This window comes from Mus caroli, unplaced genomic scaffold (genome assembly GCF_978045245.1).
Source record: "Mus caroli unplaced genomic scaffold, Mus_caroli_1 scaffold_6, whole genome shotgun sequence".
Classification (NCBI taxonomy): domain Eukaryota; kingdom Metazoa; phylum Chordata; class Mammalia; order Rodentia; family Muridae; genus Mus; species Mus caroli.
The window spans coordinates 34,434,795-34,459,313 of NW_028227261.1; the positions used below are offsets into that span (position 1 = coordinate 34,434,795).

The following is a 24,519-nucleotide window of genomic DNA, read 5'->3' on the forward strand; positions in this document are numbered from 1 at the left end:
TGAAACCAGCCTGTGCTACATAAGACTGTCTCAACAACCAAAAGAAAGTGAATTTAAGATGTGGAAGTCTGGCCAGATGGCCCAGAGGATAAAAACACTTGCTGAACAAGCCTGGCGACCTGAGTTCTATGCTGGCACCCATATAAAGGTGACAGGAAAGAACCAACTCCAGAGTTGTGCTCTGACCTCCACATAGGCATCATGACACATTACACACACACACACACACACACACACACACACTTGTATGCAATTCTGCCCTAATTGGAGACAGAAAGAGTACCTTGGAGGATTGTGTGGTAAGGGTGGGAGGGTGGAGAGCCAGCTGGGTCCAGATGAATGCCAAGAAAGAGCCCCAGGACCCTGGGCAGCATGCTGGCTGGCTAGGTGGTAGTGTCTACTAAACAGGAAGTGGGAAGGAAGGAAGTATGGAGGAGGACTGGGGTGGCTTTGATCTGAGACGTCTAAAGGGCCTGTGTAGGAGCCACTGAACACCACAGGCAGACAGACAGCTGGACAAGTGCAGGAAAGCATATCGCCATCAGATGGAAGGCTCACTGAGAGACAAGTTCAACATAGAAGTGGGACAACATAGAAGTTATGGGACAGGACAGAGGCTCTCAGCAGAGTAGTACTGCCATCTAGAGGCAACTTGGAAAACTGCAAGTTTTCTGGCCTAACTACAAAGCTTGACCTTGCCTTAAAAACCAGTCAACCAAAAAACAAAACCAGGAATGGAGGCAGATAATTGTAGCCCCAAAAATTAGGAGATAGAGGTGGGAGGCAGGCCTACCATGAGCTGGAGGGAGTGAGAAACAGAAGTAATTTCACTGTAGAATTCCTGGCGTGGTTTTCAATCTTAAGTGTGCGGACAGGTGTTTTTGTTTTGCCTGCATGTATGTCTACATACCACTTGTGTTATTGGTGCCCACAGAGGTCAGAAGGTATTAGATACCCTAGAAGTGAAATCACAGAATGTGTGAGCCACCATGTGGGTGATGGGAATCAAATCCATGCCCTCGGATGCAGCGAGTGCTCTTAACCACCGAGCCAGCTCTCTAGCCTGGTTTTACAGTAGGTGCAAGGTAACCTTGTCTTTATTTAAAAAAAGAAAAAAAGTGGTAGCAAGTGCTTTTAATCTTAGCACTCAGGATCTGTGAGTTCAAGGCCAGCCTGATCTACAGAGTGAGTTCTGAGATAGCCAAGGCTACACGGAGAAACCCTGTCTTGAAAAACCAACAATAAGTAAATAAATAAAATGGGCAGTGTCACACACCTTTAATCCCAGCACTCAGGAGGCAGTGCCTTCCGAGTCAGGGTCAGGCTTTCCTATGGATCACAAGTTCCATACAGCCACGGCTACCGGATGAGACGCTCTCACTATTATTAATGACAAGACTGAAAGGCAAGCATAATGATGTAGGCCTTGTGATCTCAGCATTCGGACAGGCTGAGGCAGGAGAATCTTTTTGTTTGTTTGTTTGTTTTTTGTTTTTTCTTTCGACAGGGTTTCTCTGTGTAATCCTGGCTGTCCTGTAACTCACTCTGTAGACCAGGCTGGCCTCAAACTTAGAAATTCGCCTGCCTCTGCCTCCCAAGTGCTGGAATTAAAGGCACACGCCCCTGGCTAAGGCAGGAGAATCTTAAGTTTCAGGTTACAACAGTGAGACCCTGTGAGGGGGGGAAATAATCTCAAAAATGAAGCCTGACAACTTTGCCCTGACCAAGTGACAGCAGATATTTCTGAGTCCACTCCATGTACTGCCTCAAGGGACGCACTGCCATGCACTCCAGTCAGCTTGACAGGCTGTGAGGCCTGGAAGCGCTCATGAGGCAAAGAGTTTCACGGAAGCTCACCTCCTGGAGTTTTGGCGTTCTTATTAACCCATATACTTACTCATACCCTATTCCCGAGTTAGTCTGGTATATGGATCCACGTGCTCTCTTTTAGTATTATCTTATTATAAGTGCCTTTTAAGATTGAATTCTGACATAGCTAAGCCTTCACCAGTGTTCCAACGTCCTAGAAAGTCCTTGAGATAACCATGGGCTTGGAATTCAGGAAGAATGTTGCCTGTTCAGTGACATTCAGAATAGCCTCTGGTATTACACTATCACTTAGAATAAAAGCCAAGTTGCTCCCATATACAGGAATTTACAATGGTTTAGGAAGTAGATCGGGCTGTGGTTTTAGAGTATTGCATTATTCATGAGATGGTTAGCTAGAACGGAACTCCCTAATTAGAACCATGACTTGGGTGTGAAAGCCCTTGCCCTGGGAGTGTAAAGACCTCACACCTGGCTTCTAAGACTATAGCTGACCTTAGGGCTGACTTTGTCTCAGTTATTTTATTGCCCAGTTCCTGCCAGTCTTTGTGTTTACATTCCTGTTTTGTGTAAGAGTCATTAAGCATCCGGTAACCTTATTTGTACCCGGCCTAACTTCCTTATTTTCTTCTGTATAAAAAGTTTGATGCTCAATTTGACAAATTACATTCAGATTCTACACAACCTCTCCTGTGTGCATCTATCATTTCATCCAATGCTTTGCCCACCTGCGACTAAAGACCCATTCCACGCAGACAAAGGGGCCCAGAGGGTCTGCGGCAACTCACAAACCGTGTCACCTCTGTGGTGTACCCATCAGAGCGTGCGTCTTAGATGGAATCACGAAGGAGCACCTGCCTGCTGGACCCACAGAGGAACACTTAAGCCACACAGCCTTAAAAACAGGACAATGAAAACCTGGGAAAGGGCTTCAAATGAAGGGGAACAAAGAGATGCAGTAAAGAGTATGTGTGGCCAGGTGGTGGTGGTGCATGCCTTTAATCCCAGCACTTGGGTGGCAGAAGTAGGCAGATTTCTTAGTTCGAGGCCAGCCTGGTCTACAAAGTGAGTTCCAGGATAGCCAGGGCTACACAGAGAAACCCTGACTCAAAAAACAAACAAACAAACAAACAACAACAACAAAATTAAAAATTTAGGAGTAAATGGGGCATAAGGATCTGTTTCCTCTCAACTGGTGCTAAGTGGATAATCTTATCTCCCTTATGTACATGTACGTAGATACACAAACCTGTATCCAAAAAGCCTGATTACCCATATGTATAGGAAGGAAATTATATGCCTAAGAGTTGAATGTCAGCAAAGCAAGAAAATGCAGAGACAAGAGGAAACACCAGGTCAGAGTGTTCTCTGGGGGAAACTCAGTAGTTAGACCAGCTGCTACACGGCCTGAAGACAGATCTCAGTCCTAAGCTTCCGGGAGTCACAGTGATGTGCACCCAAAACTGCAGAGCTGGGGCAAGCCAAACACAGCCAAACTCAGGCCGGCTCAGGGAGACTCACCTGCCCACGGCCAGGTTTGAAGACAAAGGGGCCACATGCAAATGACATAAGCCTTAGAAGCTGGGGAAGCAGCAGCCTCCCCTGCAGACTCCAAGAGGGCAGTCCTACAACACTGCCATCTTTTTGCTCAGTAAAACCTACTTTGCAGAAATGCAACCAAACCTCTGATGACCTTTTTTTTTTAAAAAAAAAGATTTTATGTGAGTACACAGCAGCTGTACAGATGGTTATGAGCCTTCATGTGGTTGTTGGGAATTGAATTTTTAGAACCTCTGCTTGCTCTGGTCAACCCTGCTCGCTCAGTCCCTGCTCACTCCAGCCCAAAGATTTATTATTACACATAAGTACACTGTAGCTGACTTCAGATGCACCAGAAGATGGCGTCAGATCTCATTACAGATGGTTGTGAGCCACCACGTGGCTGCTGGGATTTGAGCTCAGGACCTTCTGAAGAGCAGTCAGTGCGCTTCTCACCAGCCCCTTCTGATAACCTTTTTAAAGCACCCCCACTTGTCACATCCCTGCCTTTCTTAGCCTGTAGCCTACTGATCACTTGTGTGGTGTCTGAGTGACAGCCAGAGGTCAAAGACCAGGTGATTTTCCTCTATCAACCCCCATCTTTAAGATATAACTGTAGCTCTGTGTGCGTTCACAAGTGAAGGTGCCCAAGGAGGGGCAGGTCTCAGAACCCCTGGAGTTAAGATGGTCTTAAGCCTCAATATGTCCAGAAATATTAAGACTAGGCTAGAAACTCCGCTCTAGCCTCTCAGACTTTAGGAGCAGATTGTTCCTCCAGAGGATGAGAGTCAGAATCCTCAAGTGCCTCTAAGTCCAGCTCCTATAGTCTTTGGACCCAAGAGTATCCACATGGACACTTTTTTTCGAGACAGGGTTTCTCGGTATAGCCCTGGCTGTCCTGGAACTCACTTTGTAGACCAGGCTGGCCTTGAACTCAGAAATCTGCCTGCCTCCGCCTCCTGAGTGCTGGGATTAAAGGCGTATGCCACCATACCGGGCTACGTGGACACTTTTTAAAAACCCAAAAAACCTTACAGTTTGGGCTTTTGGACCTGTTACTTAAAAGGAGACCAATTCTTATGGGAAACTACTCATAGCCCTAAGACAGGCTTGGCTGGAAGATAGGAAGGCAGCTGACCTTGGACTCTTGATATCATGGGACTCCTGAGCATTTTCCCATAGCAGAAGCCTTGCTGCAGAAACTGGCCAATTGCACGCTGTCCCTAGGGTTTGCAGCGACCCCCCAGATCCTGGACTTTCCTGGTGTTAGCATTCTACATTCAAGTATAAAGATTCTGCTATGGTATGCAGAGAGCATTCTATGACAGCTCAATTCACAGTTCACTCTTTTCAAGCTTGGGCTGGGTTGGCTTCAAACTCACTGGGCATTACTGCCCTGTAATTCCTGGTCATTCTGACTCCAGCTGGGATCATAGGTGTTGGCCAGGAGCCCAGGGGCTTGGTACATGCCAGGCAAGCTCCACCCCAACCCATTTAAATTGTCACATGCTTGCTAACCCAATTATATCCTAAAAATAAGGAAAAGTAGCCAGGCGTGGTGGCGCACGCCTTTAATCCCAGCACTCGGGAGGCAGAGGCAGGCAGATTTCTGAGTTAGAGGCCAGCCTGGTCTACAGAATGAGTTCCAGGACAGCCAGGGCTACACAAAGAAACCCTGTCTCAAAAAACAAAAAAAAAAAAAAAAAAAAAAAAAAGGTAAATTTATTTAATATATGCAGAGCCCAACAGTTCTAGCAAAAGCCCAAGATTGTAACATAAAACTGGCAACAAATTCAGCCATATTTATGGAGATTTTATTTCCTTTATTTGAGAAACTTAAGTCTTGGGTACATCAAAACCAATTTCTGGGATGAGGGAAAAAAAAAACCAGAACCCACAATAGAAAAAAAAAAGTTATCATCTGGGTCACAACAGAACCCAGAGAATATATTCTTATAATTGAAAAATTATAGGTGCTTCATAATTGACCTTCTGATACAAAATGACCTATTGAATTTGCAACTTGGTTCTTGGTGTGGAGGTCCACAGACAAACTAGGACGTCTTCAGACCTTAGCTGGATGCCATGAGGGGTTATTTGGCTTTTGACTCCTAGAAAAGAGAAGTGCCAACACAAATAAGCAAGCCTGTTTGTTAAAGAGACCTCTCTCTGCTCGTCAGCACCAGCTGCTCCCAGCCGACTGCAACTCTGTTCACCACCTTCTCCTTTCCCTATCAAGAGGCCCAGTTCACTCTCTCCTAAACCTTGCAGGGGCCACAGCTCAGACATCACTACAGTGATGTCTCTCCAACAAGACTGTAATACCAACACCCCTCTCTGCACACTGCACTCCCAGCTAGGCAGTGACACAACCTCAGGCCAAGCTAGAAAGGTCCCTGGCCCAAATGGGCAGCTGGGGTTACAGATACTGTTATATATATACACACACATACACATATATATATACCCCCTCACCCCCAACAGCCTGGAGCATATGGTAAGGCCCTATCTGAAAAACCAAAGGGGCAGAAAACATGAACTGTCAACGTACTTTTTTTCTTGTCTAAGAGGTAGCAGCAGCAACAGTGCCCACCTTCTGGGCAGCTTCTTTCTTGGCGTGATGAGCCTGCAGGACTGCCACGGCTTCATCTACCTTGGAGCGGAGGGACTCGGGGGACTCCAGCATGTGCAGCAGCTCAGAGTTGTCGATTTCCAGCAGCATCCCGGTGATTTTCCCAGCCAGATTTGAATGCATTGTTTGGATAAGCGGGAACAGACGCTCCCCTATGGGCGGAAGGAACGGTTGCCGTCACCAGTGCCCAAGCCCAGTGAGCACTGACATCCGGGCTCTTCTGCAAGCAGGCAAACTTACCCAGCATCTGCTTCTGCTCCTGGGGGGGCGCTGCAGCCAGCATGGAGGCAGTCAGGGGCTCCTGACCCTGGACGTGGACTGCAGGCTGGGGGGCCTGTGAACCAGCATAGGCAGCAGGGTTAGCACTAAGGAGACCATGTGAAAAAGGAGGCAGCAGCAGTCCTGTCTCTGGGGAACAAGGTGAGGATAGAACGGTATGCAGCCCAAAACTACTGTGCATGGAAAGTGATCAGGTCCTGACCAAGCAAACCTGCTTCACAATGCAAGGCCCTGCAGTAAAAACAAGGCCACAGAAGACATAATGTGTGCTTTTCATGTAGTCTTGGCCAGCCTTGAATTCTTGATCCCTGTGCCAAGCAAGGGCTAGGACTACAAGCATGTGCCAGTTCACAGATGTCTGTACATGCAGCCCTCTCTTCAATCTTTCCCTTACGTTATTTTCAGTAGGTGTGGCACCAGGAGTCACAGTGAGTAAACACACCTCATTAGCTCCGTTTCAGTTTTCTGTGGTTTTTTTCCTCCCCCAGGGTGGCCTTGAACTCAGTAGGTATCGAAGTGCTGACCTTCAACTCCTAATCTTGTCTACCACCCCAGCACCAGGAGTCTATGATATGCCAAATATCCTGGCTAAATTTAACTTTCCTACAGGACTGTGGCTTGGTCCAGGTGTTTTTAATAGATTAGCAGTTACTAGAGGATCACGAATAATCAACAGTGGTGTTGTTAGAGCCCTAAAAGGCCTTACAGGTGAAGTAGTACCAGCCTCTAAGAAAAACCCCGTCTTAAGAGAATGTAGAGAAAGACAAGCAATGATTCACAAGGCAGCTTATGCTGAAGTGGCCTGGGCAAGGCCCAGTCAAACAAACAGCTCCATGTTCTCAAACAACTGCTTGTGCTTTGGCCCACAGCTAAGGCTACGTAAGCTCCGAACACTGTGTGAAGCCTTTTCTTTTGGGTGTTTGTGTATATCTGACTATGTAGGGGAGGTCAACCTTGGGGCTTGTTCCCCACGCATCACCCCACTCATCTTTCTTAACAGAGTAAAAGTCCCTGGTCTGGAATCTGCCCAGTGGGTTAGGCTGGCCAGAGAGCATGACTCAAGGGATCCCCAATACTGATATTAAAGATGTTCCACACTGCCCAGCCTTTCTGTACTGTATGTCTATGCATGTGGCACGTGCACAGGTGTAGGCCAGAGACAGTAGGTATTGTCTCTAACACTTCAGGCTCCACTGGCTAGCCTGTAAATCCAAGGATCTATCTCTGAGCCCACAGTGCCAGCTCTTACATGTGTGCTTACACAGACACTGCACTGTAACCACTGCCCACTTCCCCAGCCCTTTTTATATGGGTTCTGGGGATCCAAGTCTGAGCTTGAGCCAACCGAGCCAGTCCCTAGCCCTGAAGCTGAGTCTTAAGACACGTTAGAGATTACCAACTGCCTGCAAAACAACCAAAGGATCAACTAACTAGGTCACTGGGTGTGAGGGTAACCCAGAGGCCCAGACAGAGTAGAAGCAGCGGCTGCTTCCTGATATTTCTGAACTGCTACCAATCAGAAGGCTTTCAAGCCTGTTGCTCTCAGGGACAGTGCCTGAATCAGCACAGCAGGCAGTTAACACCTGTTAAGAGGAATCAAAACAAGGCATCTTTAAAACTGAGCAGAAATAGGACGGATGCCTTCACAGTTCACAGCTCTGGCACACCTCACCTGCAGCGGCTGGATGGCAGGGTGTGGGCTGCGGACGTTGGAGGCGTACTTATATGGAGCCACAGCCCTGGGAGCGGCGGCAGCAACTGCGGCCCGAGGTGCAAGGTTTGGCACGGCTGTAGGGATGCCTTGTGGAGAGAACAGGGTCATTAAAGCATGTCAGCCTGGGCAAGGGCCCGTCAAATCCCAGCTTTCCCCCTTCTGTGTGCATCCAATACCACCTCCAGACTGGCAGCTGTCAGTCAGCCCTTGCTGGGCGGCACCAGCCCCACCAAAGTCCATAGCCAAGCGGTCCGGGCACTCAGACCCTACAACAGACCAGCAAACACACATCAGTGTTGGCAGCAGATGCCCAACTGGCCACGTCCCATGGAAGAATTCCAACACACGATCTCACACATGTCCCCTCACAGGGTCAAAGGGCACCACAGAGAAGGCTTTGCACATTTAGAATGACACATTCCAAAGATTTTGTCCCCCGCCCTCAACAGCAAGTTGTCGTCGGCCTATCGATCCAGGTGCTTCCGATTGACCTTTCACATACATGACACTGATGAGCGACCAGCACACCACAGCAGTCACTGCTCTTGAATGAAGAACCTACTACCTATGCACACAGCTAAGGACTTAGGAAAAGTCCCAGACTGACCAAGCCACTGTAGAGCTAGTCATCTGGATTCTCCCCCCCCCCGCCCCCGGCCATGCTCCTACAGGCCAGATTGCTCACCGACTCTCTGAGCAGTAGTAGGAAGGCCACGAGAGGCCGGAGCATTACCAGTTGGAGCCAGATGTCGAAGAGCTGGACGAGGCCCAGACTGCCGCAGGGCACTTGGCATTCCTTGGAAGCCTAGAAGAGACAAGGGCACTCATCACAGAGAAGCCAAGACAGACCAGGAGCCGGGCCGCGGGGGTGGGGTGGGGGGTGGTGCCGCGAAGCTGGTGGATCCGACTCTGGACAGGCACACCCTGGTGAGCGAAGCCCTGCTTCCTGCTACCTACCTTGAGGTCTCCCGCCTTGCTGCCAGCGTGGATTAGGCCTCATCTGTGCTAACTGGTTAGGCGTGTAATATGGGGGTCTTCCCTGAGCCTGTAGGGGGAACAGCACCCAAATCTTAGGAACCTGAACTCACACCCGAGTCTTATCTTCCCTCAGTTTAATTAACTCCTAGTACCCGAAGTCCCTCTCCTCAGCTGCCACAATCACATAGCAGACCCACCTGCGGAACTGCGGGCACAAAGTAGCCACCAGCTGCAGGCTGGAACTGATTTAAGATGGCACTGGCGGGGAGTGCTCTCATCCCCGCTACACGCTGCATGTACTGGTTAGTCAGGTGAGCCTTCCGCTCTTCCTTCCTCTGGGCCAGGGCGACGTACAGAGGCTTGGAGCCCACAATGCGTCCATTCATCTCGGTGACAGCTTTGGTCGCCTCTTCAGGAGAGGAGAAACAGACAAAGCCAAACCCTTTGCTTCTCCCATCTTCTAACATCACCTAAAAAAAGATCAGCCGCAAGGTTTGTGGTGAGGAAGGCACAGGCACTGAGAACTGAAGCAAAAAGCCAACAAAAGCCCACTGGGCTAGGTCAGCACTCAGGGAGCCGAGGCAGGAGGGCTCCACTCTAGATCAGCTACAAAACACACATAGAAATGGATAATAGAGGTTTTTATCTTTTTTCCAAATCAATGACTGGGATGTCATTGGGAGGCAGTTACCTGGAGGACAGAAAACCCTATTCTAATCATGATAGTCTTGCTAGCCCCCTGAGCTAGCAATGGTTCCCATTCTATTAGACAACTCTGAATATATCACAGCTGTCTGTGCTTGTGGTCTTCTGCAGAGCCAGCCTTTAACGTCTTTCCCTTCACTGAAGCTGTTTTACTGTTCTCCTGTGTCTTGTATGTTTGCCCCTTTAGCTCACCAAGGTCAGTGTGTTACCAGGTTAAGTGTTTTACCCATGGAACAGTGCCCTGCCATCGGCTTGAAAATGTCACCTGGACTTTGGTAATAGGGCTTTGCAGGGGAATACGCCAACAGGGTCAGTCAAGTGGGTGACAGCAAGAGGAACCAGAAGTTTGCCAGGGCTGTCTGTCACCTCCACAGCCGTTCTGGGTTCTTTTTGCCAGCACTCCAAAAGTGATCATTTAAAATATCCATAGCAGGGCATGGTGGCACACACTTTCTTGCTAGCATCCAGGAGGCAGAGACAGGCAAGTTTTGGGCCAGCCTGGTTTACATGGTGAGCTCTAAAATAGTCAGGGCTACAAAGTGATACCCTGTATGAAAGACAACTAACAAAAGCCCACACCAATACAAATGGCAACACCTTACACAAAAGACCATCAAACCCTCCCTAGCCACCCAACTGCCTTTCTTACTCCATAAAGGCCTCGTGTGTGCCTCTACCTAAAGACAGCTGCTGTGTGTGCCTCCACCAATCAGTGAATTGTGTCAGCTCATAACCCACTACTTCCAGACACCAGCCTGTCACACCTCCTAAGTGCCAAGGACCTACTGCAGACTATGCCCACAGAACCATGGCTACCCAGCCAAACTTTCCTGTCAAAGGCCCACTAAATCTTTTAAAAAGACTTCATTCTCAAGAGAGGAAGTGTGGCAGAGTTGTAGAGACAGGCCCCAGGGTAGATGGAAACGACCCGTCTGGATTTCCTCTGCTCTACTGTAGCACTGTCTGTCCCCAGACCGGCACCAGGCAGCAGGCCTGGGAAAGATTTAGTGCTGTGGGGATTTGGGGGATTGGGATACTGGCCCAAGCTCCAGTTGTGCAAGTAGATAGCATATTACACAAACGTACTTCTCCAGAGCATGAGGAATATGCTAGAACAGTGTACTCTCTGGGCCACCAACACAATTAACACCATTAACCCAACAACAGAAACTTGTTTCCAAATCCACACTGGCAGGTGCACGCTCTTACCTTTGCACTGGTGATTGATCCAAAGGGAGAGAACTCTTTCCTTAATTTCTCATCATCAATGGTGTCATCCAAGTTCTTAATGTAGAGATTCACCCCCTGGATCGAGGATCACTGACTGTTAACCACATCTCTATACAGTCACTTCCCAAGAATATCATACTAGGCACCTGCCAAGTTCAAAGTCTTGCCTGTAGCCAGGCAGTGCTTGGTGCACGCCTTTAATCCCAGCACTCGGGAGGCAGGTGATTTCTAGGCCAGCTAGTGCTTGCTACACAGAGAAACTGTCTGGAAAAACCAAAAGTAATCAAACAAAAACCCTTGCCTGTCACCCCTGTCCCCAGGCAGGGGAATAGTGTTTGAGGCCAGCCTACGCTACAGAGCAAGACCCTAACTTAAAAACACAAAACCAGAAGCTGGAGAGATGGCTCAGCAGTTAAGAGCACTGACTGCTCTCCCGAAGCTCCTGAGTTCAATCATCTGTAACGAGATCTGGTTCCCTCTTCTGGTCTGGTGTGTGTCTGAAGACAGCCACAGTGTACTTACATATAATAGGCAAATACATCTTAAACCAAAAACCACAAAACCAAAAAACCTGAAGCTCCAGAGTTGGGGCCCCCACTCCTGTTTGGAGGGAAGGAGGGCTGCTGAGAGTTTCAGGTCAGCCTAAGGTACACAGTGATTTCCTTCAGGCCACCCTGACTTAATAGTAAAACTCAGTCTCAGAACAGAACAAAAAACTGCTGGATTCTAAGTCGACCAAGATCAGCAACTCCTGCCCTAGAGCAATCGAGGGATGGATGCAGACACCTTTCCTGTAAGTGCTGGACCAGCCACTCACCCCACGGGGTTCTTTAGTTGCTACTCCAAAGGGGGATCAGTTTAGGAGAATGTACTCACACACACACAAAGAGCATCACTGTCCCTGCTCCCCCTGCTCTGTAATGATTTGGTAAGTGACAACCTTTAAACCTGACCTTTGTGGAGGCGGAGGCGGGGGTGGGGGCAGAGTATAAATATGGTTGCCCAGCCCCCACAGAAGCCTAAGATACCACAGGCATGTCAAATATTCCACATCAACACCCTCAAAGTCAGCAGCCCACCTCACCTGGTACCGGCTAATCCTCTCCTGCTTCAGCTGCTCAAACTTCCGCTTGAGCTCAGCCTGCCTTTCTACCTTTTTCTGTGCACGGCCTACAAATATGGCTTTCCCGCTCATTTCTTTTCCATTCATTTCTTCCACAGCCTAGAGAGAAAATATACATCTTTAATGAAGACATGTATAATGCAGAGAGACATGGTCGTCTTCTGGAGCAGAGTCCAGAACACCAAGAAAAAAAACATTCCCCGCTGGACTGATAATCAGCGTTGTTCGACCTCTGAAGCCTGCTACACTCCCGTGGGAAGTGGCGTTAGCATCGGAGTTACTGGTCCAGACACATCTTCTGCGTTCCCACCCCTAGCTTCAGCATCTTCAAAACTGTCTCCATTCTCAGGGAGTGTGGCAGAGTTGTAGAGACAGGCCCCAGGGCAGATGGAAACGACCCGTCTGGATTTCCTCTGCTTTACTGTAGCACTGTCTGTCCCCAGACCGGCACCATGCAGCAGGCCTGGGAAAGATTTAGTGCAGAGGGCACTCGGGGTGGTGGGATGGGGGTAGTGGTGGCCCCCAAAACCCAGTATTTGCATAAATTTTAGGCAAGGGCCTGATGATTGGCAATGCTCAATGTTTCAGGTCCCTTTGGGTAATAAGGGTCCAGCACACTGCCCTACCTAGTCAATAGGATTCAGTTTCCCTATCCAAGAATGGAACAACCATCTGTCCCAATCTTCCAACAACAGTATCCGAGGTGACACCAGTTTGCAGATACATTAACTGTGGCCCAGCATTAGTGCTGATGCTGCACACCCACCACTACACTCCACTACCCACCACTCTAGCTGCTCTCCCATGCACAGGGTAGAGCCCACAGGCTCTTCACGACCCTCACAGTACACTCACCTTATTGGCATCCTCGTGTTTCTCGTAACTTACAAAGCCAAAGCCTTTGGACTTCCCACTGGAGTCTCTCATCACCTTGACACTTAGGGTCTTACCTATCACCAAGGAACAGAACCGTTAGTGACGCCACATCGACCACAGCTCAAGATGGCTTCTTGCTACTAACTCAGCTGGAGAAAAACTCCCCAGGTGGGTCTGAGACAGAAACAGGTACCACATCTGGTCTAAAAATCCAACCAAGCTTCTGGGGTAACCTTACAAAGAGGAAAAGGCTAAGATGAAGCCAAGAGGAAAAAAAGGCCTGGACTCAATATCCACCACTCTACATTTGCCCTTGTTTCTTAGTAGAACAGACTATTGTCTTGAGTGGATGATGGTCAGACAAGAGTGGACACATGGGCTTCAGACCTCAACTTACCAAACTGGCTGAAGAGCTCTTTCAGATTCCCATCATCCACCTCTTCTCCAAAGTTTTTGATATAAACATTGGTGAATTCCTTGGCCTTGGCTCCAAGCTCCGCTTCCCGCTCTTTGCGAGACTTGAATCTACCCACAAACCTACGAGAAGCCACGGATAGCGGTGGTTACTCAGGAGGGACAGAACACGACTTCCGGGGGCCCAAAGGAATGCAGATTAAAGGCTGACAGGAGAGGTTAAAACACACGAGGACCCCGTCCACCATGAGAACAAGCTCAGATGCCCCAAGTCCCCAGCAGAAAAAAAGGAAGAGGCAGGGGCTGTCCTGCAAGGACCAGTCCCAGGGCTCCTGGTTCCAACCAGGGCCACTCCTACCACATCACACTGCCTTCGTGATGAAACCTGACGACCATGTTTTTAAAACGTTCATTTCTGTGCATCTATGTAAATGCATAGAAAACTTCTGGAAGGATACAAGCCAAACTGTTAACAGTGGTTAGTCCAGCAGTGAGGCGGCTGCAATATCGGGTGACCTTTGCCCTCCCGCTCTACCACTTGGTAACCTTAAAAGGAAAATATTTCCACACACCCGACACAGACATAAAACACAGTCTCGTCTATTCCACACCCCAAAGAACAGAAATGATTGTTGCCTGTAATAGCCAAAATACAATAGTACAAAATGCAAAATGCCTTTTCCCACATGGCTCTGCCCCCCAACCCCACAGCAGTGACAAGACCGTCATGCAGTGTCCCCGGAAAGAGGTGGACTTCACCGTAGGCCAATTAAATGGATGACAGTGAAATGTTGTTGCAGTTCGGAGGAAAAGAACTAGAGGACAATTTGGTGCCAAAAACTAGCAAGAGCCCCAGGGGCAGCAATGAGTCAAAGGAAAGAAAGCCGAGTTTGTGTAGCCAATATCCAGCTCCTGGTCAGCCCAGGGCCTCTCCACTCTGCCGCTGGCCAAGACCCCTGCTCAGAGTGGGCTCAGAGCGCTCTCCTAGCCAGCCCCACTTGCCGATGCTCACAAAACCCACAGATGAATGCCTTAAGGGAGAGGCAGCAGGCAGGCCATGGCTCGGGCAGGGAGCCGACTGTGGCAAGTCAAAAGGGCTGCCGTGGCTCGGGCAGGGAGACTCACCAGCCCTGGAGTGGAGAGGTAGGAGCAGGCCACACTTGGGCCGAGAGAACCAGTAGCCGCCTTGTGTGTGCCAGTTAATACCGAGGTGGGGCCATGGCTGGCTCATGCGATGGTTGTCGCTCCAGACTGGGACACTCACACTTTACGGTCATTGAGAAGCATGCCATTCATCTTCTCGATGGCCTTGTCGGCGGCCTCTTGGGTCTCGAAGTGAACAAAAGCATAGCCCTTAGAGCCGTTCTCATCACAGACCACCTGTTGAAGGAAAAAGGCAGAGGGCACCTGGGTGTCACTGGCCAGGTGTACCAGCTGGGACCGAACACCTCATAGCACTCACCACCACGTACCCTGCCTTCCAAAGCTGCTACCATTAGCCTGCTTCTTATCCCACTTTACGTTTCTAGGCCAGCAAGGTGAGCCACAGGTGGTTTTCTGGATGCAGGGTCTCTCCATCAGACTGACATCCAAGCTCCAGAAATCCTCCTGTTACTACCTCCCCAACATTGGTGCCATGCACACACGGCCCCATGGCCAGTTCTTAACATGGGTTCGAGGGATCAAACTCAGATCCTTTCCCATGTAGCAAACTTTACCAAATGGGTTTCCTTCCTGCCCAGCCCAGGGTTTTGTTTTGTTTTAAATGTTCTTTTATCTATTTAAAATAATTTAAAAAAATCTGGCAGACTGTGGTGGCAAGCTTGTAACACCAGCCTTTGGGATAGGCAACAACTTGATGTTCATGTGACATGAGGCCAGCCTAGAGTATAAGATCCTGCTTAAAGGTGGAAGGGGTGTTAGGGGAGGTAGATGGTTCAATGAGTAAACGTGTTTGCCTCCAAGCCTACAGCCCCAAGTTCATTCCCTGTGGTCCATACATAAGCACTTAACAGGCCATGGGTTCAATCAGCATAGAAAATAGGAGAAAAACCAAACCCAGGAAAGATCTGGGTACAAACCAAGGTGCTCAGAAGTTTTCCAAACACACACACACACAAATTAAGTCTCAAGTGCTGAATTTATAAGCAACCACCATATAGATTAGAGAGTACAGATCACTTCCTGGAAACAACGGGCTTCTGTCCCCACCTCCCCAATCCCAAATGAAAACTGTTCAAGCGTCCAAAAGAAAAGAAGGTTAACATGAAGCACACAGAACACCTTACAAATATCTGGGGTTCATCTGGCATACTGCTTGCCTGGAATGTAAGCCCTGGGCTCAACCCCACAAGCTGGGCATGGTGGCACACATCTGTAATCTTAGTATTTGGGAGCTAGAAGCACAAACATCGGAAGTTCAGTCACCCTTGGTTATATGCTTGGCTAAGTCACCTGGCATGGCGTCACACTTTAACCACAGCACTCAGGAGGCAGAGGCAGGCCATCTGTGTGAGTTGTAGGCTAGCCTGATCTACAGAGGTGGTTCTAGGACAACCAAGGTCACACAAAGAAACCCTGTCTCGAAAACCCTAAAAACCCTGTGGGTTACAGGGCCAGGGCTAAGATTTCCTGCAGGTTCTTCTGTGATGACTCCATTCCCAGAGTGGGATCCAGCTTAGCAGGTGAGCCAATAACAGCTACTCACGATGCTGAGACTCGGGACAATCACAAATTCAAGGCCTCACTAGACACCTTGGTGAGATATCTTAAAAGTAGAGGGCTGGGTTTGTAAAGGTCACTGGACCCCACCAGAGGCTTTACACAGCAATGGGGAAGGCGACTGTAGACAACAACCCCAATGAAATGCATTGAGTCTCATACACACACACACACACAGAGCAGGAGCAGGACACTAGTCAAGAACTAGGGATGGATTATGGGGAGCAGGCTAAAAGAAGGTAATAGAGGAATGATATTAAGACACATATATATACATGAAATACCATAATGAAACCACTACATGTCACCAAAATGCTAATAAAAAACACCAAAAGCCAAGCCAAAACATCCTCAGTGGTAGAACACTGGCATCAGGCCATGTGTAATCCCCAGGACTAAAAGAGAAAGAATCCAGAAATTTAAAAAGTTATCACATCCAATTGTCTCAAATTCTAAGGTACCCTCCCTTTGATAATATCTTGTATATACATACCCCAGGCTGGCCTGGAACTCCCTAGATAGCCCCTATCTCACCAGCCAAGAGAACACCACACCCAGGTATGGCGTTTATCTTGTCTTCAAGATGCAGTAATTCTTCTCTAGCTTGCTAACATCATTTCGCTGGTGCTTACCTTACAGGACAAGATGTTTCCAAAGGCAGAGAAAGTGTCATACAGTGCCTTGTTGTCTATGGATTTGTCCAGGTTCTTGATGAAGACATTTCCCACCCCAGACTTTCTCAAAGAGGGATCCCTCTGCGACCACATGATGCGGATGGGCTTTCCTTTTATCACGTCGAAGTTCATGGTGTCCAAGGCTCTCTCAGCTGTCAAGGAGGAACACACATCAATTAGGAATGCTGACCAACTAAGAGGACTGTCAGACGCCATGCCAGAAAGATTCCTGAACTAATCCCAAATTTAAAAAAGTATGAAGATGGCCTGCCTCGGGGCAGCAAGATCCTCACCATGGACTAAGCTCATGTTCAAGGGATTCTGAGGCCCACCAACTAACTAGATTCCACCCCAGTTTTTTTTTTTTTATTCTCATTGTTATTTTCTAGACAGGATCTCTCTATATAACCCTGACCGTCCTAGAACCTATATTTAGATCAGGTTGGCCTTGAACTCACACAGTCTGCTACAGCCAGAGTTCTGGGATTAAAGGCATTGCCACCATGCCTTGCCTATTTTTATCCAAACAAAAAGTGGAAGGATAAACTGTCACACCTTTGTCACCAGGCCTTGTGGCTTTGAGGTACCTAGGCCTTCCAAAGGTTTAATTCTATAGATGCCCTTTCTTTCTAGTAGGAGGTTGGATTGCTCCTTGACTGGCCAAACAAGCCCACCCAGCACCAGAGACATTGGTGCCACAATGATACACGTCACTGGTGGCAAAGATGCCCAGATACAGCAGCCACTTTTCCTTATGTGACCAGTGACCTCACTGAAGCAATGACATGACCTAAGCACCCTCTATGAGAAGATTAGAAACGGGGTCTAAGGTACAGTAGTACAGTGACACAAGCCTAAAACCACAGCACAAGAAAGATTACAAGTTCGGAGTCAGCCTGGGTGAGGTGACTGCCAAAAAAGTCAAACTAGACAGCTGGGCATGGGGCTCTAAATTCCAGCAGTGTTGTGGAGTGAAAACATCCCATCCTGAAGAAAGCGCCTTATTAAGCAGGAAGGTAAAAACTCAAATTAGCCTCAGGAAGTTCCCGAAACTGACCACATTCACTAGGGCCATCCCAGCAATAAAAGCTGATAGCCCCCTCCGAGGGAAAGAAGCTGTCAGATCAGACCAGCTTCCTGGAAAACGCTGATCAACTGAAGCACCTGGAAAGGCCACTCTGTACAGCGACCTGCAGGCTGTGTTCCAAGCTTGCCAGCTTTGTGAGCTGTCATCACCCATGCAGGGGTGGCCTTTGGTGATGCAGCTGTCTGTAAGCAACCCCTCACCCATATCCCTGCAAGTAACCCCAATAAAGCTCATTAATTAGTTCATAAAGTTGGACCTTTGGCGGTATCTGTACTTTGGTTTGTCCTGGGCTCCCATCTGTGCTGAGGAGACCTGTGTTGCATGTTCCATCAGAAAAGTCCTGTCACATGACAAGCAGAGGCAGGTGGATCTCTGAGGGCGGCCTGGTCTACACACAGTGAGCTCCAGGGCAACCAGAGCTACATTCAAGAGACCTTGTCTCAGGTGAGCCTTTTTCACCCTTCCTTCAGAGGGACAGAGACTAGCATATGCCTAGTATCATAGGTCCAATGTGCTTGAGACCCTAGCACTGTCAAAGAAAAGAGAAAAAAAAGCCCCCTAAAGCTGCTTAACAAATCAGCCAAGGGGATCTACACCCTATGTGTGGGGAGAAGCTGTGGCCAGGCAGGGGATGACAAGGCAGATCAGGGAGAGTCAGGTAGGAGCTTGCCTAGATAGTGGCTACAGGAGATAGTTTGCAAACTAACTATCCTATCACATTAGGAGCCCATTCCAACATAATTCATGATCTATTTCAGACAGCACCAGAGTCAGCTTAGCTTGACAAATCAGGCTGTGCTTATTTATAGCAGGGAGAAGTCTTACAGAGGTATGTGTTGGCAGACACACTGACCAATGGATTCTGCTATCTCTTAAGACACAACTTCTGTTCAGAAGAGCTAAGGGACTCCATGACAACCCCCTCATATCCCTGTGGCCAACTAGGCTCCAAGTGCTTTAATAGAAGGTATTTCATGGCATCAACTGGACCAACTCTGGTCTCAGCTGCAACCTGGGCAATCCGTAAGCTTCTGTCTCATGGACAGTTTGAAGCAGGGACAGAGGTAGGGGCCTAGAGATCCTTTGCCACAAAATGGCTTGTGTCCTGACCCTGCCCCCAGGATTTCTCTGTATAGCCCTGGCTGATTTGGAACTCACTCTGTAGACCAGGCTGGCCTTGAACTCAGAAATCAGCCTGCCTCTGCCACCCAAGTGCTGGGATTAAAGGTGTGCGCCACCACTGCCTGGCTCCACTTGGAGCCTTTTCATCTACAGTAGTTTACAGCCCCCGATTGCGTTTCTGGGCTTATTTGTGGCTTGCCTGCAGCCTCCAGTGCAACCAGGATGGCAGAACATTCCCTGGCAGCCCAACTTGATGGACTATTTCCTTCAAAAGGGGTTTTGACAAGCACAAGTAAGGCAAAACTGCCCAGTACATTTCATGTGACTGACACCTTCCTAGACTTCCTGGGTACCCTCCTCTACATCCTTCGAGCTCCATGCAGTTGAGCAAGTCCCCAAAGCATAGCAAACGAGAGCCTGGTAGAAACTGCTTGACACTAGCAACTCCCCTCAAGGCAACTGGATGAAACTGCTCTCCTTGCTTTCCACTGCCCTAAAGCCATCCCAAGTCAGTCAGTTCAGGTTAGAGCCCCCAGTTTTGCAACCTATACTTTTGGAGGGTGTCATTTTAATGCACTGAGTGCCAGACCCACTTCTACCTGAGTGGGGCTAGACACACTAGAATACCCAAGTCCCTTTATTCAGATCCCGAATTACACAAATCTCCTTGGGTTCCAACCCCTGCTCTACCCCACCCCCACCTAGTAGCCCAAGGTCATCAGGTTAGCAAGTGGTGGGAGACTGAAGCCCGGGTCATAACCACATGCCTGGCTCATCTTGCTTCCATCCAAGGCTTCTCAGGCAACATGCTGTTATGTTCCCCAGCCCTGGCAGTTTGGCCTCCGCCTTCAGGATTCCCAAGGTCCCCAGGAATCTCCCGAATGTGTGCACACTGCTACTACTCACCGTCAGCTGGCTGCTGGAAGTTGACGTAGGCATAACCCAGAGAGCGCCGGGTGATCATATCGCGACAGACCCGGATGGACAGCACAGGCCCCGCAGGGCTGAACTTTTCATACAGCATGGCTTCGGTGACGTCCGAGTGCAAATCGCCCACGTATAAGGAGGCCATGGGGTAGCTGCTGGCTGCAGCGTTCATCTCCCCACCCCCCACGACCCCGAGCCCCGCCAGGAGGACTTCTAACAAGGCCTACTGCAGGACAAAAGGGGCTCCGAGGAGCTGTGGCACGCGCCGCAGCGCACAGGTGGCACCAGCGACGCCCGGGAAGGCTGGAGCAGGGAGGCTCCGAGCCGGGACCCGAGTGCGGGACGACTTGCACGGGACTGCAAAAGCCCCAAGACAAAAGGCTCTCAAAACCAATATGGCCCGCTCCTGGAGTTTGTACTCTCCAGCTGTCCTGGCTTGAGGCTTAAAAAATAAAAATTAAAGTAGGAAATCCCCTCGTAAAGGGGGCAAAAATTTTTCAAGAGGCAATCAGATGCTGCGCTCACGGCCGCCTTGGGAACACGCGTTTCGCGATAAATATAGGCCCCGGGTTCCCGGCGGTTTACAGTTACAGCAGCCCGGGAAGGGGGAAACCAAATCTTTGCGGGTGCCGGCGAAGGGCAGCGCGGACACGTGGTGCGGCCAGCCGGGGCGCGGGGCTGCCACGCGGCGCGGAGGCGTGCAGGGGCGGGCCAGGCCGAGGGGGATGGCTCACCACCGGACGGACAGACAGACGCCGACGGACAGACAGGCCGGAAGCTGTGAAAGTCACTTCCCCGCGGGCTCCCGGCACAAGTCGCTGTCTGGTTCTTTTTCTTCTTTTTTCCCTTTTGCTTTTTTTTTCCCTCTTCTTTTCTTCTCTTTTCTTTTTTTTTAAGGTTTTTGAGGCTTTTGTAATTTTTTTAGGCTTTTTCTTTTTTCTGCTTCAGGCTTGCTGAGCCCAAACGCAACACTGACGGCTGCGACCCGGGGCGGAGAGAGGCGGCTGGAGCAGCCACCGCTCCATTTATACCCTCCCGCCCCGGGCGCTGCTGGTCGAAGGGCGCCTCGCGACCTGGGCGCAGTCGTGCCCGCCCACTCTGCCCCGGGGGCCCAAGGCGGGGCAGCCACGCCAGAGTGACCTGGAGCCGCCCGCAAGGTGTCACAGCGTCCCCTTGCGTTTGGAGGACCAGCAGCACGCACCTGTATGATTCTCTTTCTGCAGTGTATGGATTGAGCCACGTCCTCCCCTAAGACCAACACGACCCACACGCAGGTATAATGTTTAAAACATCCATGAAATGCCCAAATCTACACAAAGGGATGCTAAAGTACAGCTAACAGGTGCCCCAATACATGGTTGAGCTGAATACGTAAGACATTCGGAAGTTTTAAGAACATATAACCTTGAGGTTGGATTTTGGAGGTCATTAGAAATGGTGGTGGTATCTTAGGTGATAAGACTTTTTTTGAAAAGATGAACAAATCTTGGCAAAGCTTTTATAAAACAAAACGTGACTGTCCTCTCCTGTTTTGTTCTGGTGGCACGCCTACAACTTAGTTTGTGCAAAAGGAGGAGGAAGAGGAGAAGAAAGGTGTATTTGTGCTCATGGTTCTTGAATAAGGGAGCTACCTCTAGTGATGTCCTTACAAGGCATCTCATGGTGACTCATGGCACAACACAAAGAGAATGCATCTGTGCATGTGAAACAATTATTTTTGTTACTATGTAAATGCTAGTTAAGAGTTTAGGCTTAGATGATAAAGGGTAATCATTGACTTTTTACCCAAATGAAGGCTTCACTGACCATTTGAAGATCATGTTATCTCATGAGACTAAATATGTGGAGTTATAGCTGTATTTCCTTACTCCATAAGTGCCAGGGACCATTTATTTCTATCCTTATACCCACTCAAACCAGAAATTAGCAAAAGGTAGACAGATACTCATCTACTGGTTGAAGTAAACAATTGAGGAAATATATGTATTTAATCAATCAATTTATTCCAATAAATGGCTAACCAGAGCTTTCCCCGAGCAGATGCTATGGTTGCCATGGTTACCATGGTATACAAGTAAGAGTCCCTCCCTACCTCCGAGAATAATTTCTGGTGACTATATTAAATAAAGAAACCTTGCTAGGTGTAGTGACTCACACCTTTAGTCTCAGCACTTGGGAGACAGATCCCCCCTGAGTATTTGTGACCAACCAAATGGATATTGCAAGTTCCAAGCCAGCCAGGGCTACATAGTGAGACCCTGTCTTCAAAAAAAAAAAAAAAAAAAAAAAAAAAAAAGCCGGGCATGGTAGCGCACGCCTTTAATCCCAGCACTCGGGAGGTAGAGGCAGGTGGATTTCTGAGCTCCAGGACAGCCAGGGTTTTATAGAGAAACCCTGTCTTGAAAAACCAAAATAAACAAACAAACAAACAATACAAAACAAAACACCAAAAAACCAAAATAAAAACCCCCAAAAAAACAAAAAACAAAAAAAAAGCTGGAAAGTGGTGGCACACACCTTTAATCTCAGCATTTGGAAGGCGGAGGCAGGAGGATTTTAACAATTTTGAAGTCAGCCACAGCTGGGTGGGTGGTGGTGGCTCATGCCTTTAATCCCAGCACTTGGAAGTCAAAGGCAGGTGGATCTTTGAGTTTGAGGCCAGCCTAGTCTACAGCCAGGACTACACAGAGAAACCCTGTCTCAAAAAGCAAAAAAAAAAAAAAAAAAAAAGATTTGGACTTTATGGCTTTATTCCTAAGATAAATTTTTCTGCAAACATTCCATAATCTAAAAAAGGGAGGATTCCAAACACTCTAGTCTCAAGCATTTTGCCTGTTTCTTCATTTAGTGACTGTCCTTCCCTATACACAAGCCTTTTGAGAACAAGACCTTTAAATGACATCTAACGCTGCACAGACTAAATGCTCAATCCCTGTCCGTTAAATAAGCGCATGAATTCAAGGCATAGATAAGCAAACGCCACGTGCTTTTACGCTCCTGACTGTCTAGTTCAGAATTTCCTGCCTCCACAACTGTTATCAGGCTATCTTCGCTGAATTTTAATCTATAAGTAGCCTAATAAAGTCTATTAACACGGGGTTGGAGAGAGAGCTCAGCGGTCGAGAACACTTGCTGCTCTTACAGAGAGTCTGGGTTTGATTCCCAGCATCCATGTGGCAGATTATAATCCCTTATAACTCCAGGTCCAGGGAATCTGAATGCAGTACATGTACATACAGGCAGGCACTCACATAAATACATGTAAAAGAATAAATCTAAAAAATTCCTTTAAAGCCTATTAATGCTTAGCATATAAGTACATATAAAGTTTTTGCACGGGTATGTAGAAGCTGGGTGTGGTGGTACACACCTATACTCCCAGAGTTTGAGAACCAGAAGCAGGGTTACTAGAAGTTCAAAGTCAGCCTAGCAAGCTCAGAGACCAGCTGGGTGTGGTGGGGCACACTGTTAATCCCAGCATTCCCTCCCGTGGCAGAGGCAGGTTTATCTCTCTGAGTTCTAGGCCAGCTTGGTCTACATAGCAAGTGCCAAGAAAGTTAGGATTACATAGAGAGACCTCCATTGTCGGTTCACCCTGCAAAAAAAAAGTTTCAAATCATCCAGGACTATATAACTATATAGTGAGACTTTGTCTCAGGGAAAAATAAGTAAATAGATAACATACATAAATACATAAATAATTGGCTGAAGAAATAGCTTATCAGTTAAAAGCACGTGCTGTTCTTACAGAAGACCTAGGTTCAGTTCCTGGCACCTATATGATGCTAACCTTCTATAACCTTCTGTAACTCCAGTTCCAAGAGATTTGACCCTTTCTTTGGCCTCCTAATCACTAGGCACAATGTAGGCAAATACTCATACACATGAAATAAAAGATAAATAGATCTTTTAAAAAAAAGCAAGTCAATAAAAGCTATCACTATGAAGCTAAGCAAAGGGGAGAGTTCTGAACTAACTAAGCGGGCTCCTGCTGAGCCTACAGGACTGTTCTGTAAAGGCCAGGATGACATGAGGTGACCTTGGACTTTATCCCCAAGATCAGAATGCAAAGCTGAAGAAGGACTAGAGGTAACTGTCGTGGGCTAAAATTATGTTACGTGAAAAATGAAACAGAGGAACTCTGACTTTGGAATGAAAAGGGGGTAGAGGGTTGGAATGAGGGACAGATGGCCACCTCTGAGGAGAAGCCAGTGAGGTGGGGGTCAGGAAGGTGAAGACGTTTCTCTACCTTCTTCTTCTTCTTCTTTTTTTTTTTTTTTTTTTTTTTTCTTGTAGCTGTTTCTGCTGCTGTTGCTGTGTGGTAGCGGTCTCTCTCTCTTCCTCTCCGTATGTGTATTTTGGTATATGTATGTGTTCCTATGGGTGTGTTCACATATGCACACGGAGGTCAGAGGTTAACATTAGGCATCCTCCTTGATCTCTTTCTGCCTTTAAAAAAAAATTAACCACCGGGCGTGGTGGCGCACACCTTTAAGCCCAGCACTCGGGAGGCAGAGGCAGGTGGATTTTTGAGTTTGAGGCCAGCCTGGTCTACAGAGTGAGTTCCAGGACAGCCAGGGCTATACAGAGAAACCCTGTCTCGAAAAAACAAAAACAAAACAATTAACCATTTATTTATTTATGTGGGTGCCACCGACTGGAGGTCAGAGA

At 48.3% G+C, this 24,519-nt stretch overlaps 1 protein-coding gene and 2 non-coding genes across 10 annotated transcripts; all 3 read right to left on the reverse strand.

The window, feature by feature from the left end:
* Positions 1–5,167: 5,167 nt before the first annotated feature.
* Pabpc4 (poly(A) binding protein cytoplasmic 4) lies at positions 5,168–20,927 on the reverse strand. 8 transcript variants are annotated; one of them, XM_085838997.1, is made up of 15 exons: positions 19,828–20,927; positions 16,671–16,864; positions 14,582–14,697; positions 13,301–13,440; positions 12,883–12,977; positions 11,989–12,126; positions 10,884–10,979; positions 9,167–9,439; positions 8,949–9,036; positions 8,725–8,796; positions 8,171–8,257; positions 7,950–8,077; positions 6,239–6,332; positions 5,960–6,150; positions 5,168–5,477 (listed from the first exon to the last, which is right to left on the reverse strand). In XM_085838997.1, the coding sequence occupies exons 1-15, from the start codon at positions 20,018–20,020 to the stop codon at positions 5,460–5,462; spliced, it is 1,923 nt and encodes a 640-aa protein (XP_085695123.1). In that variant the 5' UTR covers positions 20,021–20,927; the 3' UTR covers positions 5,168–5,459. The 8 variants fall into 8 exon arrangements, with proteins under 8 accessions (XP_085695123.1, XP_029332320.2, XP_021015807.2 ...); XM_029476460.2 differs by having other exon boundaries at positions 8,677–8,796; positions 19,828–20,926; XM_021160148.3 differs by having other exon boundaries at positions 5,918–6,150; positions 19,828–20,925.
* Positions 10,555–10,685, reverse strand: LOC115030973 (small nucleolar RNA SNORA55). Its single transcript, XR_003836567.1, has one exon. It is a non-coding gene; the product is annotated as a small nucleolar RNA SNORA55 (small nucleolar RNA).
* Positions 12,378–12,508, reverse strand: LOC115030974 (small nucleolar RNA SNORA55). Its single transcript, XR_003836568.1, has one exon. It is a non-coding gene; the product is annotated as a small nucleolar RNA SNORA55 (small nucleolar RNA).
* Positions 20,928–24,519: the final 3,592 nt, after the last annotated feature.

What these genes read in the sequence shown, in the direction of transcription:
- Pabpc4 (XM_085838996.1), bottom strand. Translation starts at nt 20,020, where the DNA reads ATGAACGCTGCAGCCAGCAGCTACCCCATGGCCTCCTTATACGTGGGC. An exon ending in AGAGGATTAGCCGGTACCAG is followed by an intron (nt 10,980 to 11,988) that starts GTGAGGTGGGCT and finishes TCCTCGATCCAG; the next exon opens with GGGGTGAATCTCTACATTAA. An exon ending in TGACAGCTGCCAGTCTGGAG is followed by an intron (nt 8,078 to 8,170) that starts GTGGTATTGGAT and finishes TCTCTCCACAAG; the next exon opens with GCATCCCTACAGCCGTGCCA.